The sequence below is a fragment of the Papio anubis genome, chromosome 16, assembly GCF_008728515.1.
Source record: "Papio anubis isolate 15944 chromosome 16, Panubis1.0, whole genome shotgun sequence".
Classification (NCBI taxonomy): Eukaryota; Metazoa; Chordata; class Mammalia; order Primates; family Cercopithecidae; genus Papio; species Papio anubis.
Window position 1 is genome coordinate 59,231,433 of NC_044991.1, and position 19,283 is coordinate 59,250,715.

At 45.7% G+C, this 19,283-nt stretch overlaps 2 protein-coding genes across 7 annotated transcripts in view; both read left to right on the top strand.

Annotated features, from left to right (window-relative positions):
- The window catches only part of HCK (HCK proto-oncogene, Src family tyrosine kinase), a 48,920-nt gene extending 45,484 nt beyond the window's left edge, over positions 1-3,436 (top strand). For all 5 annotated transcript variants that reach the window (XM_003904891.4, XM_021921159.2, XM_031656649.1 and 2 more), the window contains 2 exons: positions 580-711; positions 2,897-3,436. In XM_003904891.4, the coding sequence (XP_003904940.1) occupies positions 580-711; positions 2,897-3,099 (335 nt within the window). In that variant the 3' untranslated portion in view covers positions 3,100-3,436. The remainder of the gene's footprint in view (positions 1-579; positions 712-2,896) is intronic.
- A 9,048-nt stretch (positions 3,437-12,484) lies between these two features.
- The window catches only part of TM9SF4 (transmembrane 9 superfamily member 4), a 56,423-nt gene continuing 49,624 nt past the window's right edge, over positions 12,485-19,283 (top strand). Inside the window, exon 1 of one of the 2 annotated variants that reach the window (XM_003904888.4) lies at positions 12,485-12,729. In XM_003904888.4, the coding sequence (XP_003904937.1) occupies positions 12,715-12,729 (15 nt within the window). In that variant the 5' untranslated portion in view covers positions 12,485-12,714. The remainder of the gene's footprint in view (positions 12,730-19,283) is intronic. The other variant, XM_003904890.4, reaches the window with a different exon arrangement.

Genomic DNA, 19,283 nt, shown 5'->3' on the forward strand with positions numbered 1-19,283 from the left:
ATTGTGCCACTGTGCTCCAGCCTGGGCAATAGAGTGAGACCCTGCTTCTAAAAGAAAAAAAAAAAAAAAAATGAAAAGGCTAACTAAACCCATGTCAGACTAGGTGGGAGGAGGGGTGGGTAAAGGGGGAGACACACAGTGACTGGTGGAAACCTCATGGGCTGGGAGCCAGAATCCTCCCTTTTCCCATTGCCTGGGGTGAGAGGACTGAGACATTGGCTGCAACCTGGACTCAAGGCCCTCTGAAGCCTCCTTCTGTCCCCAAAGAGCTGTGGCCTCTGGGATTCCACTCTTCGGAGTTGTAGTTAACTGGGGTATCAGCTGAATCAACGAAGAGGCTTCTAGAGTGAACTTCCACGCCATACCCCAGGCCCCTCTGCCCACTCCTCCTTGTTTAGCCATCTGTCCTCAGGATGGATGTCCCTTGCTTCCACAGGGAGGCCATGTAACAGGGGAATTGCAGGTCTGCATGGGCAGATGTTGGCAACTGTTGCCCTTGCCTGTTCCCCCACCTTAGCAGAGTCCCAACCCTCATAGCTCCCCAACCTTCCCCTGACTCTGCTCTGTTCAACCCTGCAGGGGCCAAGTTCCCCATCAAGTGGACAGCTCCTGAAGCCATCAACTTTGGCTCCTTCACCATCAAGTCAGACGTCTGGTCCTTTGGTATCCTGCTGATGGAGATCGTCACCTACGGCCGCATCCCTTACCCAGGTAGGGAAAGGACATCAGCTCGGGGCTGCTTCCAGGACATCCTGGCAATGGGTTCATCTAGACAACATGTCCATTCAAACTGAGTTCTTGATCCTCACCCCTAACTTTCCCTCACCTTTCCCATCTTAGTTAAAGGCACCTCCATCCATCCAATGTCTTAAGCCTGAAATCTGGGGGCTTCCTTGGCCCTTCCTTCTCTCTCGCTCCTATGACTTTTTTTTTTTTTTTGAGACAGAGTCTCACTCTGTCACTAGGCTGGAGTGCAATGGCACAATCTTGGCTCACTGCAACCTCTGCCTCCCGGGTTCAAGCGATTCTCCTGCCTCAACCTCCTGAGTAACTGGGATTACAGGCGCCCGCCACCATACCTGGCTAATTTTTGTATTTTTAGTAGAGATGGGGTTTTACCATGTTGACCAAGCTGGTCTCAAACTCCTGACCTTAGGTGACCTGCCTGCCTCGGCCTCCCAAAGTGCTGGGATTACAGACGTGAGCCACCGTGCCTGGCCGCACCCCTGTGACAACGGCGCAGTCACAAGATTTTGGCCACTCAACTCCAAAACATATCCCACGTCTCACCACTTTGAACCCCACAGTCTCCACTGCATCCAGGCCAGTGTCGTCTCCCATGGATGGTGCAGCAGCCTCCTCATCAGTCATACTGCTTTCTCCCTCCTCATCCTACAGCCGATTCTCCACTCACAGCCAGGATAATTCTAAACTGTGAATCAGATCTTGTCCTTTCTCCACCTTTCTTTTTTTTTTTTTTTTTTTTTTTTTTTTTTTTTTGACAAGGTGTCACTCTGTCACCGAGGCTGGAGTGCAGTGGTGCGATCATAGCTCACTGCAGCCTCGACTTCCTAGGCTCAAGTGATCCTCCCACTTCAGTCTCCCAAGTATCTGGGACCAGAGGCATGTGCCACCATGCTTGGCTATTTTTTATTTTTTTGTAGAGACTTGGTCTCACTACATTGCGCAGCCTGGTCTCTAATTTCCAGGCTCAAATGATCCTCCAGGCTTGGCCTCCCAAAATGCTGAGATTAGACACACACTACCATGCCCAGCTAATGTTTTAAATTTTTTGAGAGACAAGGTATTGCTATGTTGACAGGCTGGTGATTTCCATTTTTAAGCGATGTTTTGGTTCAGCGTGGAGAGTGAATGGGAGAGAAGGGGAACAGGGTGGCAGCCATTGAGGAGGCCACAGCAGTGGCCCAGGCAGAGGTGATGATGGTCTGGACAGGGTGGTGGCATTCGTGACTGGCATACGTTGATGAACTGGTGCTACGTTTCAAAAGAAGAGAAGATCTGACTTGCTGACTTAGGAGGTGAGAGAGAGAGAATCAGGGATGATTACCCTGGCTTTGCACCATAGGGTGGGTAATGGTCTAGGGACAGAAATTGAAGAGCTCTGTTTTAGCTCTGTTAAGTTTGAGATGACTTAAGTATAGAGACATCCAAGTAAAGGAAGCACTTGAGTTCATGAGTTTGGAATTTGAGACTAATAATATAAAATTGGGGATCACAGATATTGAATGGCTATTCTTATGAATAACTAATAAAAACTTAAATTGAACAAGAAAATAGTCCCATCCATAGGTTGACACTGAATCTGACCACCTGACTGTTTTGTCTTGAGGGTGCACTAGTCAAAACTAGGCAACACACAGTAGAAGCTAAATCCATTAGGATGTGTTCCACAGCAAGCAACAAAATAACAGACAAAGAGTAACTGAAACAGAAGCAAGCTATTACTCCCCATCTGCCATGGGTGACTGGTTAGTTCAGCAGTTCAGCAGCTGTCAGGACTCTGGGTTCCTGTCTCTGTGATGGTCTTCTCCATGTTGTCAGATGGTTGTTGCAGCTCCAAGTATCATAAGTATCTCACAGTGTTCAAAGGAAGGGTGCGTTCTCCAAAGCCTCTCCTCTAAGCGGGAGGAAAACCTTTCCTGGCACTCTCCCAGCAGACCTCCCCATCCGCTCCCATTGGCCCAAACTGGGTCCCGGGCCTATGACCTAGCTGCAAGTGAAGCTGAGGGTGGAAGTCTCTGGCTTTCACAGTGGGAGGGGCTCAGCTTGCAAGCGAGGTGGGGAGTGATGGCTGCTGGGGAGGCCACAGGGCCTGCCACCTCTGGGCTCTCATTTCCCAACCGCTTCCTTTTTTAATTCCACGGCTCCTTTTCAGGGATGTCAAACCCCGAAGTGATCCGAGCTCTGGAGCGTGGATACCGGATGCCTCGCCCGGAGAACTGCCCAGAGGAGCTTTACAACATCATGATGCGCTGCTGGAAGAACCGTCCGGAGGAGCGGCCGACCTTCGAATACATCCAGAGTGTGCTGGATGACTTCTACACGGCCACAGAGAGCCAGTACCAACAGCAGCCATGATGGGGAGGACCAGGGTAGGGCCAGGGGGTGCCCAGGTGGTGGCTGCAAGGTGGCTCCAGCACCATCCACCAGGGCCCACGCCCCCTCCCTACTCCCAGACACCCACCCTCGCTTCAGCCACAGTTTCCTCATCTGTCCAGTGAGTGGGTTGGACTGGAAAATCTCTTTTTGACTCTCGCAATCCACAATCTGACATTCTCAGGAAGCCCCCAAGTTGATATTTCTATTTCCTGGAATGGTTGGATTTTAGTTACAGCTGTGATTTGGAAGGGAAACTTTCAAAATAGTGAAATGAATATTTAAATAAAAGATATAAATGCCAAAGTCTTTACCAAAAGGTTGGTTTTCTTGTCCTTCCAATTCCTGAATATCTATTTGCCATCTTGGTGTATGACAAGTCAGAAAGTGTGAAGGACTCTCCTGGGGACCAGAAGTACAAAGACAAGTGGGGTTCAGACTGGGTGCAGTGGCTCCCACCTATAATACCAGTGCTTTGGGAGACTGAGGGGCGGGGGATTTCTTGAGCCCAGGAGGTCGAGGCCGCAGTGAGCTATGATCATGCCACTGCACTCTAGACTGAGCAACAGAGTGAGACCACGTTTCAAAAAAGAAGAAGAAGAAGAAGAAGAAGAAGGAAGAAGAAGAAGAAGAAGACCAGCTGTAGCTAGGCTAGGCCAGCCAGGCCACAGTTAAAAGAAAGAAAGGAAAGAAAAGTGGGGTTTGATACTTGAGGTTTTCTAACTGTCCTAAAATAGTTGCTGGCTGTATTCGTTTCCTCTTGCTCCTGTAACAAATTACCAAATATTTGGTGGCTTAAGGCAACACAACTGCATAACGTTACTGGGCCAGGCATAATGGCTCATGCCTGTAATCCCAGCATTTTGGGAGACTGAGGTGAGTGATCACTTGAGATCAGGAGTTCAAGACCAGCCTGCCAACATGCTGAAACCCTGTCTCTACTAAAAATACAAAAAATAGCCAGGCATGGTGGTGGGCGCCTGCTACTGGGGAGGCTGAGGCAGGAGAATTGCTTGAACCTGGGATGTGGACGTTGCAGTGAGCCGAGATTGTGCCACTGCACTCCAGCCTGGGCAAGAGATGGAGACCCTTTCTCAATAAATAAATAAGTACATACATACATACATACATGTATAACTTTACTGCTCCAGAAGAGTGAGACCCTGTCTCAATACATACATGCACGCATGCATACATACATACATATATACATACATACACACACACATACATACAAGTATAACTTTACTGTTCCAGAAGTCAGAGGGACTGAAATGGGTTGCATTCATTTTAGAGGCTCTAGGGGAGAATTTGTTTCCATGCCTTTCCCAGTTTCTAGAGGCTGCTCCCATTCCTTCACTCATCAGCCCCTTTCGCTCATTACTCCTAACTTTGCTTTCATCATATCTCCTCTGACTCTGAGTCTTCTTCCCCTCTTTAATTTGTAAGAACTCCTTGGACCCACCTGGATAATTCAGAATAATTTTTCATCTCAGGATTCCTAATCACCTTTGCAAAGTCCCTTTTGCCATGTGAGGTAACATTTTCATAGGCTCTCAGGGTTAGGGCATGAACATCTCTCGGCAGGGGGCACTGTCCTGCCTTCTCCACTGGTATCCAGATGCTGAATGGGTTTTGCCTCCAGGGAGCTGGGTCTTCCAGGATGACAGGAATGGTTTCTCATGATTTGGGACCCTGACTTTCCCGTTAGGCCACATTGCTACAAAAGCTAGTCAGTTTACAGCTCCCCAGAGCTGGGGGCTGCCTCCAGGGCTGGGGGCTGCCTGCAGACCTGACATTCCCCATGGTCAAGCAGCCATTATACTTGTTGAGGTGGTATTTGCCATTGCAGGAATCCCGATCTGGAGATATGGCTGCTGAGAGTATCTAGTACCCTACAGAGGAAGCTTTCAGTGGAGAGGTGGGAGACCTGCGTAGGAAGCAGAGAAGACAAAGTGGTGGGGGCTTCCCGAACGTTGCCTCAGCTGAGAGTCCCTGGCAGCTAGTTATTATCACACAGAGAAAGACAGAAAGAGGTGGACAATGGGTAAAAAGGAAACACCACCTTTCCATATTATTGCATCCCCTGAAGGTTGTACATCACATCACCCCCTGGGTCCCAGAGAATCCTACACTAACTTGATTCTGTACCTCCGAGTAGGGTGGGGTTCTGACCTTAGGAACTGACTATAAGAACAGTGGAAAATAAAGCTAGTAGTGTTTCAACTTACCTAGTTGGTAATTTCTTTCTTGCTTTCTAGTTTGGGATGTGGCTTGGGTACATGAAAGCAGAGTCCAGGGTCTTCTGATGGAAATTTGCCTTATGATTTGTGATAATAATCTGATGGGAGGAGTACACTTCCCTGTGCCACCAGTGTTGAACTTGACCATGAGACTTGCTTTAGCCAATGGGATGTTAGCACATGTGATGCAAGCAGAGGCTTGAAACGTGCTTGTGGGGCTGGGCTTGCCTTCCAGTCTTTTGCCCTGAAAAGAACATGGTCCAAGGAAGATGAGTGACAGATGGAGCAGACCTAGACCAACCTGCAGGCCTGAGCCCAGCCTAGATCAACTGAACTCCATCTGACCTGTGGATATGTGAGAGAGAAATAGATGCTTACGATAATAAGCCTTTGTGTTCCGGGGTTGTTTTGTTACATAGAAGTATGACAGCCACAGCGACTGAGGCACAATCTCAGGAGTTGAAGCCTATTGCTTATGGACAAGGTTAAAGGATCAACTTCTGCTTTCTGCTCTTTCGATTTATACTGCCCAAACCAACACTGATTTGTCCCTCTGGTCACCGAAAAGACAGGTAAAAACATGGGGATAGATACAACACCAAAAGCATGATCCACAAAAGAAAAAAAAAAAAGATAAATTGTACCTCTTTAAAATCAAAAACTCTGCTCTGCCCAAGACACTATTAAGAAAATAGAAACATGGCCGAGCCCGGTGGCTCACGCCTGTAATCCCAGAACTTTGGGAGGTCAAGGCAGGTGGATCAAAGGAGGTCAGGAATTCAAGACCAGCCTGGCCAACATGGTAAAACCCTGTCTCAATTAAAAATACAAAAATTAGCCAGGCGTAGTGGCAGGTGCCTGTAATCCCAACTACTGGGGAGGCTGAGGCAGGAGAATCACTTGAACCCAGGAGGCAGAGGTTGCAGTGAGCACACCATTGCACTCCAGTCTGGGTGACAAGAGCAAACCTCTGTCTTAAAAAAAAAGAAAAGAAAAGAAAACCATGATCCCCAAGCTTGTAAAAACTATTTGCAAAAAATATCTCTGATGAAAGACTGGTATCCACAATATATAAACAACTCTTAAAACCCAACAATTGAAAAAAAGTATCTGCTAAAATAGCTAAGATTCAAAACACTGATGACACCAAATGCTGATGAGGACGTGGAGCAACAGGAACTCTCATTCATTGCTGGTGGGAATGCACAATGGTACAGCCACTTTGGAAGGTATTTGGCAGTTTATTACCAAACTAAGTATAACCTACCACACAATCCAGCAATTGTGCTCCCATATGAGTTGAAAACTTGTATCTACACACACACAAAAAAACGGCACATGGATATTTATAGCAGCTTTATTCATAAATCCCAAAACTTGGAAACAATCAAGATGTCCTTCAATAGGTGAATGGATAAACAAATTGTGGTATATTCATATAATGGGATATTATTCAGCACTAAGAAAAAAGAGCTGACCAGGTGCAGGTGCAGTAGCTCACACCTGTAATCCCAGCACTTTGGGAGGCTAAGGTGGGAGGACTGTTTGAGCCCAGAAGTTTGAGACCAGCTTGGGCAACAAGTGGGACCCCTCCATATCTACAAAGAGTTAAAAATTTAGGTGGTTGTGGTGGCATGCAGCTGTCGTCCCAGCTACACAGGAGGCTGAGGAAGGAGGATCACCTGAGCCCAGCAGATTGAGGCTGCAGTGAGCCGTGACTGTGCCACTGCACTCCAGCCTCGGCAAGACAGCAGTACCCTGTCTCAATAAATAAATAAATAAATAAATAAATAAATAAATAAATAAATAATTTTGGCCGGGCATGGTGGTTCACGTCTGTAATCCCAACACTCTGGGAAGCCAAGGCAGGTGGATCACTTGAACCCAGGAGTTTGAGACCAGCCTTGGTAAGATGGTGAAACCCCGTATCTACAAAAAATACAAAAATTGGCCAGGCATGGTGGCGGGTGCCTGTAGTCTTAGCTACTCAGGAGGCTGAGGTAGGAGAACTACCCAGGAGGTCTAGGCTGCAGTGAGCTGTGATTGTACCACTGCACTCCAGCCTGGGTGATAGAATGAGACCCTGTCTCAAAATAAATAAATAGCCAGGCACAGTGGCTCACACTTATAATCCCAGCACTTTGGGAGGCTGAGATGGGTGGATCACTTGAGGCCAGGAATTTGATACCAGCCTGGCCATCATGGCAAAACCCTATCTCTACTAAAAATACAAAAAAATCAGCCAGACTTGGTGGCAAACACCTGTAGTCCCAGCTACTGGGGAGGCTGAGGCAAAAGAATCACTTGAACCTGGGAGGCAGAAGTTGCAGTGAGCCGAGATTGCGCCACTGCACTCCAGCCTGGGTGACAGAGTGAAACTCTGTCTCAAAAAGAAAATTTAAAAATAAATAAATAGGCTGGGAGTGGTGGCTCACACCTGTAATCCCAGCACTTTGGGAGGCCGAGGCAGGTGGATCACTTGAGGTCAACAATTAGAGACTAGCCTGGCCAACATGGTGAAACTCTGTCTCTGCTAAAAACACCAAAATTAGCCTGGCGTGGTGGCAGGTGCCTGTAACCCCAGCTACTCAGGAGACTGAGACAGGAGAATCACTTGAACCTGAGAAGTGGAGGTTGCAGTGAGCCGAGATCGTGCCACAGCACTCCAGCCTGGGCAACAAAGAGCAAAACTAGAAAGAAAGAAAGCAAGAAAGCAAGAAAGAAAGAGAGAAAAAAGGAAGGAAAGGAGGGAGGGAGGGAGGAAAGAGAGTGAGAGAGAGAGAAGGAAAAGAAATTTTTTAAAAAGTGCTATCCAGCCATGAAAAGACATTCAGGAAGCTTAAATATATATTGCTAAGAAAGAATCCAATCTGAAAAGATTTCATACTATATGATTCCAACTATATGACATTCTAGAAAAGCAAAACTGTGGAGGCAGTAATAAAGTCAGTTGTTGCCAGGGGTCTGGCAGTGGGAGGGAGAGAGAGATGAATAGGTGGAACACAGGATTTTTAGGGCACAACCACCATATCAGCCTGGACAATCTTCCTCTAGACTCTCACCTCCAAGGGTGCAGCATGCACTGCCAGTGCCCCACTCGTATCTCTTAGAGTGGGGCGGACTTTTCAGGGACTTTTCATTATCCCGCGTCACTGTTTCTGAGGACTTTTTCCCTAAAACTGCAAAAAGCTTCAGCTGCCAGTGTTCCCAGAAGGCTGAAAGTGCCAAGGAATTAACACCCTCTGGGAACAGTACTCAGCTAATGACTTCCAGGAGTTGGTGTATAAACAGCCTTGCTCCCTTGCCCTTCGGTGGGGTAACTCCAAGGTGTGTGGTTTGCATCATTTCCCAGAGCTGCTCCATAGGATTAAGCTTCAGTTGCCCACAATGGTAACTTGCTTGACAAATAGGCTTTCCCGGTATAGTACCAACATGAATGTGGGTTGATAGTTTTGGTTATATTCAGGAATAAGATGAAAGTGAAATAAAGAAGACATATATCAGAACTTGACTTAGTCAATGATATGAGCAAATTCTTTGCTGATCAGGGAAAGACTTTCAAATAAAGTCATATTTTTGTGCTAGTTACAAGGTAACAGCTATAGACACTGCCCACCATTAAATTTAATCTGCAATATTAACATTTTTTTCTCCATCACTTTAAGTCTAGACCAGAGTTTGGCAAACTATGGCAAACTACGCTTTATTGGAACACAGTCATGTCTATTATTTATGTAACGTTTGTGGCTGCTTTTGTACTAAGATGGCAGAGTTGAGTAGTTGTAACACAACTGAATGATTGGCAAAGTCCAAAATATTTACTAATCTGGCCCTTTACAGAAAAAAATGTTGCTAGCAAAACAAAAATTCAAGCCCCGATTGGTAGCGCTTCTTGATTTTTGTGGTGTCAACATTCCCACCATGGTGAATTTCAAGCTACCAACCAGAGCTGCATGACGATTTTCATGGGCACTTTTGCCTTTGTGGAATATTTCCTCCATAACATATATATATATATGTTACATATATAAAATATTATATATATTTTATATTTATAAATAGAAATAATATATAGTTATGTACTTATATTAAATATAGATAATAGTTTACAGCTGCAGTGTTTCCATATCTTGGCTGTTATGAATAATGCTGCAATAAATATGGGGGTGCAGACATTGATTTCATTCCCTTTTGGATATATACTCAGAAGTGGGATTGCTGCAACATATGGTAGTTCTATTGTTAATTTCAATTTTGATGAACATTCATACTGTTTTCCATAGTGACCGTACAAATTTACACCCCTACCAACAGTGCACAAGAGTTCCCTTTTCTCCACATCCTTGCCAATACTTATTGTGTGTCATTTTGATAATAACAGTTCTAAGAGGTGTGAAATGACTGCTCATTGCGGTTTCAATTGACATTTCCCTGATGATTAAGGATGTTGAGCACCTTTCCATTTACCTGCTGGCCATTTGTCTGTCTCCTGAGAAATGTCTGCTTAGATCTCTTGCCCATTTTTAAACCAGGTTATTTGGGAGTTTTTGCTATTGAGTTGTTTAAGCTCCTTATATATTTTGGATATTAACCCCTTATCAGATCGTTTTTGATTGGTAAATATTTTCTTTAGCTCTGGCGGTCACCTTTTTACTCTGTTGTTTCTTTTGCTGTGCAGAGCTTTTAAGTTTGATGCAATCTCACCTGTCTATTTTTCCTTTTGTTTCCTGTGCTTTTAGTGACATATCCAAAAAATCATTGCCCAAGCCAATGTCAAGTTTCCCTATGTCTTCTTCTAGTAGCTTTACAGTTTCTGGCCCTATAAGTCTGTAATCCATTTTGAATTGATTTTTGTATATAGTATGAGATAAAGGTCCAATTTCATTCTTTTCCATATGGATATTCATTTTCAGGGATGATGAAAATGTTCTGGAGATGGAGGATGGTAATGACTGGCAACATTGTGAATGTAGTTGATGTCACTGAATTGTGCACTTAAAAATGATTAAAATAGTCAATATTTTGTTACGTATATTTTACAACAATGAAAAAAATTTAGGCCGGGTTCAGTGGCTCACACCTGTAATCTCAGCCCTTTGGGAGGCCAAGGCAGGCAGATCACTTGAGGTCAGGAGTTCTAGACCAACCTGGCCAACACAGCGAAAACCCCTCTCTACTGAAAATACAAAAACTCAGCTGGGCTTGGTGGCATGCACCTGTAATCCCAGCTACTCAGGAGGCTGAAGCAAGATAATTGTTTGAATCCGGGAGTCAGAGGTTGCAGTGAGCCGAGATCACGCCACTGCACTCCAGCCTGGGCAACAGAGTGAGACTCCATCTCAAAAAAAATATTTTTTTGGGAAAAAAACGAGAAACTTGCCCATGTTATGGAGCTAATGAGTGGTAGAGATGGGCTCTGAACCCAGGCAGTCTAGTTCTAGGATTCTGGCTTATGTCACCAAAAGAGATTGGGATGTGAAAGCCCTTTAGGGGAAAATACAAAGCATGAGAAGAAAAAAATGGAAATACTAAAAAATAATAAGCCATTTATGGAGCTTTGCTCCTTATCAGTTATCCTTCTTCAGGCAGCTAGAAATGGTGGGAAACACCCAGGATCGAAGCTCTAGAAAAACTGGTACCAAGTTTGGAACATATGAGGCTGCAGCAAATTCCCCCTAGTCTCTCAAGCTTCCTCCTCCTTGGGGTTAACAGCCAATCTTCCAATCTTTGGAATGGTTGTGCCAGTCACAAGAGTTAATGGGCGTGTGTTTCAATGATCTGTTCCTGAAATGATCTATAATAAACCACCCCACTCTAAAACAGCTGGGCTCAGCTGGACAGTTCTTTTGGTCTACATGGGGTTCATGAGGTTATTCATGTAGCTGCATTCAGCTAGTAGCTCAGTGGAGGCTGGAATGTCCAAGATGACTTCAACTACTTATTACAGTGCTCAGCTGGAGTTTCTGGGATGTCTTGAGGAGTTGGCTGGGCCTCCCTCTCTCCAGGTGCCTTTTCAGCAGAGTAGCTACACTTCTTTATAACTAAGAAGGTAGAATCAGGCGTTTTCAATCCTCTTAAGGCCTAGGCTCAGTACTGGCAGAATCACTTGTAGCACATCCTATTAGTCAAAGCAACCAACATGACCAGCCAGATTCAACATGATGTAAAACAGAGTCTATCTCTTGAGGAGGGAAACTGTATGCTCATCATGCAAGGATGGACAGAACCAGATGGCAGCATCTGCAGAGAATCCACCACAGTGGTGCCCATAGGTGGGGATCAGAGTTCAACTGTCCCTTGCCCCCTAGAATTAGATAAAAAGAGTCTTATGAACTGTTTTAGCACAATGCCAAGCGCTGCAGCACACACCAAATGCTCAGCAAGTGCTGATGATTATTAACATTACTATTCTTTTAATAGCTTTTTAAAACAGTCTAAGATGGCACTGTATTCAGTTTAAAGTGATATCCATGGGCCAAATGAACTTTGAGTTCTTTCCTAACCTTAATACCATGATTCTTTGAGCCTCTTTTTTACAGATTTGGAAACTGAGTCTTAGGAAGATTGCGTGACTTATCTGGAGTTACATACTAAGCTGGTGCATGACGTCCACATTCAGAGATATCTCCCTCCACTGAATATGCTGGTTTTCACTCCTTCACTTAAAAAATAATGTATTGGGCACCTACCACAAGCCCAAAGGAGTATAATAAACATATACTGACAATTATTTATTGAATACATCCTATTTAACATTGTGTCACTGAATCCTCATCACAAGCCTATGATGAAACCCCTTCCCATTTTACAGATGGGAATGAGGCAGAGCAAGGTTAAAACAAAAAACAAACAAACAAAAAACAGGGTCTATCCTCATAGGGATTACAGTCTACTAAAGAGGATATAGGACAGTCAAACAAATAATTAAATATATAATTACAAATTGTTCTTGGAGTCGGACTGCCCTTGGAGCCCGAGTGCCCACCCTCTCCCTCAAATCAAGGTCTCAGGTAGCCCTGGCAATGGGTCTTCCTGCCAGTAGTAAATATGGCGCTGAGAGCACGAGCGCATTTTCACACACCCCCATTACCCACAATGCAGCGGGGATAGGGGAGGCTCAGTTTCTGCCAGGAGCTAATATGGCTTCCATAGTTACACCGTTCTCTCTCTTCAACTAATCAGTGACCTTACTTTCCCAGACCAGACTGTGGAGCAGGAGCTAAGACTCCTTTTACCCTCTGCTGACCGCTGCTACAGGCGCGGTTGAAGCTAGGCGACCACCTTGCGGAGTTAAACTCCGTAACCTGGGAGCACCACTTCCGCTGACGTCATTACGGCGACACGTGGATCCAAGATGGCGACGGCGATGGTGAGTGAAGGAGACTCCGGGAGCGGGAGCTGGAGCGGGGCCCTCCGGGGTATCCCAGGATCTTCCAGCACCCCATGCCTGACCCTGAGCCACCTCCGGGACCCCTGACTCAGGCCTGAGGGCTGCCTCTGACTGGGCTGGTCTCCCCCGAGATCCACCTCCCCGGCCCTGCCCCTGCACTCAGGCTTGTCAAGGCCTCAAGTTTTGGGGGAGGCGCCGTTTCGGAGAGAGACCTTGGCTGCTACCTTCGCCGGTTCCCATTCTACTTTTGGTCTCCGCCCACTGTGAGCCCCATTTTCCAGTTTTCACCTCCCAGTCCTGACCCCTCTGAAGACCCCCGCCCCCGTTATTCTCATGCTTGCTCCTCCCCGTCACGTCCAGACCCTGCTCTCCCCGCCTCCCCACCATCCTAACCAGTCCGCGGATGTGACCTCCCCTCTGACCACCCTCCCAGCCCAAGCGCTGCCTCAGATCCTTTGCAGAGCCCTGTCCTCACTTACACTCATAGCTGTCCCCATCCCGCACTCCTCTTGACTGCCGCTACCCCAGAGCTTGCCCTCACTTACCCCACCCCCATCTTTCATCCCTAGACGCTTCCCTACGCCTCCTGTCTTCTCTCAGTCAACTCCCTGCCCCTCTTCTAGGGACCTTTTACCCTGTTGGTTCTCAAACTTTACTGTGCGAAAGAATCTCGGGGTGTGCAGGAGGAGGCGTGCTAAAAATGCAGTTTCCTGAGCAGCCCCACTCCCAAAGATTCTAATTCCACAGGGCCAGGTGATGCCCAGGAATCTGCCCTTTTATAAGCATTCCGGTGATTATGGTGGAGGTGGTCTGTGAACTACGTTTTGAAAAACACTAATAGCACCACCTCACTGCTGTCCTTCCCATTCCCCAACATGGCCACACAGCTCGTTAGGGATGAAGGCTCATTATGATGAAGCTGTATGTTAGGATGAAGTCTGTGTGGATGAGGGTGGAGGTAAAAGAGCCATGCTTGGAAGTTGGGTCAGAGCTTGCAGGCTCCTAGTGCAGAACCCTGGAAGTAAATCTTTGAAGGACTGGCCCTTCTTCCAAAAGTTTAGTTCAAATTCTGATCGTCAAGAGACCAAAACTAAAATTGAAGTCACTTAGTTCAGAATGATTTGCTGGATCTTCCTGCTTACTGCTTCGTCAGCAGATAATTTCATCCTGGGAGTGAATGACAAGGAAGACTCAGAGAAAAGGAAATGACATTTGATTTTAGCAAAGGAAGATTCTGGCTTAAATAATTTGGTGTTGGTTTTCTCCAAACAGGGATATATTATTGACTGGTAGCAGTTTTCCCTCCTTCACTTAGCTGACTGAGAACTTATCTTTTGTTTAATGAGGGATTCCTTATTTAGAACTTCAGAGGTCATGTAAAAAGATTTCATGACCTTACCTGGTTTCTGTGGTTTCAGACTTCAGGCTGAACCATGAATGGAGCAAATCCTCAAAGTAGTATATTGAAACTTGTGTGTGTATATATATATATGTATGTATATATATTCTGGTGCACATTCAGAACAAAGATGGTGTGAGAACTTAACAGAAAATCACACCCTCTCTTGCTATAAGGAAAACATTGAATAAAGTGAATAAAGTGGTATTTACAGCACTGCACTGGGAAATCCCTGCCTTGGTCAGAGATTTTTAAGAGGTTATAAGTTAGCCATACATATATGTGGTACACATCTATTTAGTCAACAAATATTTGAGTACCGATTCTGTTCCATGAACTAGGGGTGTAGCTGTGAATTAGAGGGTCAAGGTCCCTACACTTGTGGAGCCTTTCTAGTTTGAGGACACAGGCAGTGAACAAGTAAATACATGAACAAAATAATGTCACCAGTAAATGCCGTGAGGACAGCAAAATGAAGTGATAGTGATTGGGGTGACTAGATGACACAACTACTTTGGATTGAGTGGCCAGAAAGAAGTCTCAGAGGAGGTGACTTGAGTTGAAACATAATTAACAAGAAGGAACCAGCCATTCAAAGAATATTCCAAGCAAAGGAAATGGCAAGTGTAAGGGGCCGAGGTGGGAGGGAGCTTGGTGGTTTTGAGGAACACACAGAAGGCTGGAGGAGCCAAGCATGGTGAGGGTTGGGGTAGGAGAGAATGATACAAGATGAAACTGGAGGGAAGCAAGAGCAACTGTTTTGAGAAGCATGCCTGGAATTGGGATGGACTGCAGTCTACATTTTGTTGACGGTCGATTGCATTTTGAAATAGAGTGTTGTATTAGGCTGCTTCCCCTTCCCATCCCCTTGAGGACAGTACTTGAAGGGAGCCAGCTTGTTCTCAGTTGGCACAGAGGCTGTGGAAAGGAGTTTGGATTTTAGTCTAAGCACAGTGGAAAGGACGGAGATTTTGCCCAGCACAGTGACTCAACCTGTAATCCCAGCATTCTGGGAGACCAAAACAGGGAGATCGCTTGAGCTCAGGAGTTTGAGACCGGCTTGGACAACATGGCAAAACCCTATCTCTACAAAAAAAAAAGGAAAAAATTAGCTGGGCTTGGTGGTGTGCACCTGTAGTACTAGCTACTTCGGGGGCTGAGGTGGGAGGATCACTTGAACCTGGGAGGTCAGTACCAAGGATACAGTGAGCCCTGATCACAGCACTGCACTCCAGCTTTGTCAACAGAGCGAGACCCTGTCTTAAGAAATGACAACAGGCCGGGAGCAGTGGCTCACGCCTGTGATCTCAGCACTTTGGGAGGCTGAAGCAGGCGAATCACTTGAGGCCAGGAGTTCGACACCAGCCTGGCCGACATGGTGAAACCCTGTCTACTAAAAATACAAAAATTAGCCGGATGTGGTGGCACGCACCTGTAATCCCAGCTACTCGGGAGGCTGAGGCACGAGAATCGCTTGAACTCAGGAGGTGGAGGCTACAGTGAGCCAAGATCGTGTCACTGCACTCCAGCCTGGGCGACAAGAGTGAGACCCTGTCTCGCAAAAACAAAACAAAACAAAAAACACCACCACCAACAAAACCCTGAAAGTACGGTGATTTAGCATTTGTTGTGCCATCTGGGAGTATTGTACTGAAAACAGTAACTGATTTAAAGAAACTGAATATATAGTGTATGCAGTGACCCGCAGAGGCCAGTTTAAAGGGTGCATATGGAGAAACTTCGTATCTGGTGCAATAGTGAAAAGGTGTGGAAGCAAATTTATTATGGGGGTATGTGAGTAAGGGGCAAAGTGGAGTCACAGGGTTGAGTTTGATCTGTGTCAGCACTTCATTACACGGAAGTCAGAATAGTCCCCACTCCCTCATACACACCCTCATTTCATAACCATTGGTGGGGGGTGAGGGGTGCGGTAGATCTACTTTGGAGTGTATGGGTCACTGAGGTGAGTCATACAGCCAAAGAGGAACTGAACTAGTGGATTCAGTGGCCGTGGGAACAGCTGGGTTTTTGGTTTGTCCTTTGTTTTGAAAGTTAGGGTTGTGGGTGCAAGTGCAGTGGCATGTGAGCCTTTCCATTTCTCTCCTTGGTGAATGGCTCTTCTTCCCCAAGCGTTGGGCTGCCGTCTCCCAGAACGATGTTAGTATAGGGGGTGTGTCCTGAACCTGCAGGGCAAGACTTCTCCCTCCATGAAAGATAGCTGGTATAAACTGAAGTTCTCTTTGATTTTCCTGTCTTCTTCCATCCTTAGATTTCGACTACTCTGTGAAGTTACAGGATACAGTGTTGATCTAGCTAGGTCTGAACTGAGAGGTGGGCTCATGTCTCACTCTTTATGGAAAACAGTTCTTGGGAATGTTATTTCACTGAAACTTGGGAAATGTCCATTGAGTACATTTCTAGATGTCTCAGGAGTCTAGAAACTTCAGTTTGGAGAATAAAACTCTGTACTTCTCTCACATCATTGTTCATACTGTTTTGGTTTTTATTATAATCTTTTTTATGGATATAATTCATATGCCATAAAATTCACCCCTTTAAAGTATATAATTTAGTGGGTTTTAGTGTTTTCATAGGTTGTGCATACACTAAATGTTATGGTTATCACCATTGTGTAATTCAGAACATTTCATCACCCCCAAAAGAGAGTCACTCCCTACTCTTCCCTCCCCACAGCCCTAGGCAACTACTAATTTACCTTCTGTCCCTATGGATTTGCCTATTATGGACATTTCATACAAAGATAATTATATAATATGTGATCTTTTGTGTCTGACTTCTTAGCATAATGTTTTCAAAGTTTGTTCATGTTGTATCATGTATCAGTAGTGCCGCATCCCTTTTTATGGCTGAATCTTCCCTTGTATGGATGTACCACAGCTTGTTTATCATTCATCAGTTGGTGGACATTGGGATTGTTTTCACTCTTTGGCTGTTAGGTATAATGCTGCTGTGAACACTCAGGTGTAAGTTCTTGTGTGAACATAACGTTCAGTTTCCTTGGGCGTATAGGGGTGTAATTGCTGCATCAGTTCACACTGTTCTGCGGTTACTTGGGTTTGATCCAGTCCAGAAACAGAGGAATGGAATGAATGACATCAAGATTCCTTTGTGCTAATGGAGCCAATGCCAGTAGTCCCTCCAGCCCCAGTCAAAGGCCCAGAAACTGGTTTTGTTTGTTTTTTATTATTATTTGAGACAGGATCTCACTCTGTCATCCAGGCTGGAGTGCAGTGGCACGATCATAGTTCACTGCAGTCTCCGCCTCCTGGGCTCAGGCGATCATCCTGCCTTAGCCTCCTGAGTAGCTGGGACTACAGGCACGCACCACATCCAGCTAATTTTTTAATTTTATTTTTCCTAGAGACGGGGTCTTGCTATGTTGCCCAGGCTAGCCTTGCACTCTCCTGGCCTCAAGCAGTCCTCCCGTCTTGATCTCCCAAAGTGCTGGGATTACAGGCGTGGGTCACTGTGCCAGGCTAAAGCTGTTTTTAATAGTGGAATGTGGTGCTAATCAGGTTGGATGATAGAGTCCTGGAACAGAAGGCCGGGAGCCTGAGCTGTGCCATCAGTCTTGTGTAAAGGAAGTGGCTGTCTCCTGTGGACCCCATGTACAGGAGGACATGAGCTGACTGAAGAAGGAACACTGGAGCAGGAGCCAGCAGCCTGGGCTTGGTCCCAGCGCTGCCATTGATGCATTGTGTGGCCTGGGGCAAATGACTTTGGCTTTGTTAGTCTGTTTTCCATATATGACATGTGTGGAATTAAGGTTTGGACTTGATGATTTCCAAATTCCAAGTTGAAAATTTTGTAGTTTGGAATACTTGCATTTAAGGTGAGTTTTGCTAATATGCCTATAAAATCAGACTTACCTTGTTTTTTCCATGATGATGGTCCCTGTGATCTTTCCAAGCTGTTGTGTTGGTTGTGCTGTCTGTCTTATCACCCAGGTTTCCCCACCTGGCTCATGTTCTGCAGGAGCTACTGTGTCCTTGGAACCGAGGTGCTGACATCGGGCCTTGGTTAAATGTGTTTCTCTGAGGGGTCCCTTTAAAGGAATGCCCTTAACCCCCCTCAGGAAGTACAGAGGAGGTTGGGATCACATTAAGTTGCCTCTTGGTTTCTGTTTTACAACTTGGACAAACGTCTCTCTTTGATCTTGGCATTAAAGAAGCAGGTCACAGAATGTTGGAGAAGGTTGAGTTTTGATCTCTGGGCACTGGCAAGAAGGTGGGAAGAACCCAGGATGAGGAGAGCCATCTGGCCACAGATGAATAATAGGAGCCATCTACCACCTCCAAGCCTGCTTTGATCCCTGAACCATTTGCTGACACTAGAGTTTCCCAAATGGGGCATGGATGGGGACACCCAGGACTTCTCAGTTCCATCTCATTCCTTTTCATTGCTTCCTTCTCTCCCTTCCTAACATGGTTTCTCACCTATGCCTGATGCATTAAACCGACAGACCTCCCCGGGTTTGAAATCCTGGTCTTATGCTTGGTCCGAGAATATGGGCTAGCCTCCCAGCTGTGACACTGTGATTACTTTTGTGACTTTGGACTGGTTGGTTATATGATTTTGGGAAAACTGTTTGCCCTTTTAAGCCTCAATTACCTTATATTAAAAATTTTTTATTGTGGTAATAACAAAATCTACCACTTTAAGCTTTTTTTATTTTTATTTTTTTTATTTTTTGAGACAGAGGCTCACTCTGTTGCCCAGGCTGGAGTGCAGTGGTGCGATCTCAGCTCACTGCAACCTCCGTCTCCTGGGTTTGAGCAATTCTCTTGCCTCAGCCTCCCAAGTAGCTGGGATTACAGGCATGTGCCACCACGCCTGGCTAATTTTTGTATTTTTTGTAAAGAGAGGGTTTCACCATGTTGGCCAGGCTGGTCTCGAACTCCTGACCTTGGGTGATCCACCTGCCTCAGCCTTCCAAAGTGCTGGGATTACAGGCATGAGCCACCATGACTGGCCCACTTTAAGCGTTTTTAAGTGTGCAGTTCAGTGGCATTAAGTACATTCACACGTATACAGCTGTTAGCACCATCCGTCTCCAGAACTTTTTAATCTTCTCATTTTTGAAACAAGGATGATATTCTCAAGGGGTTGTTGT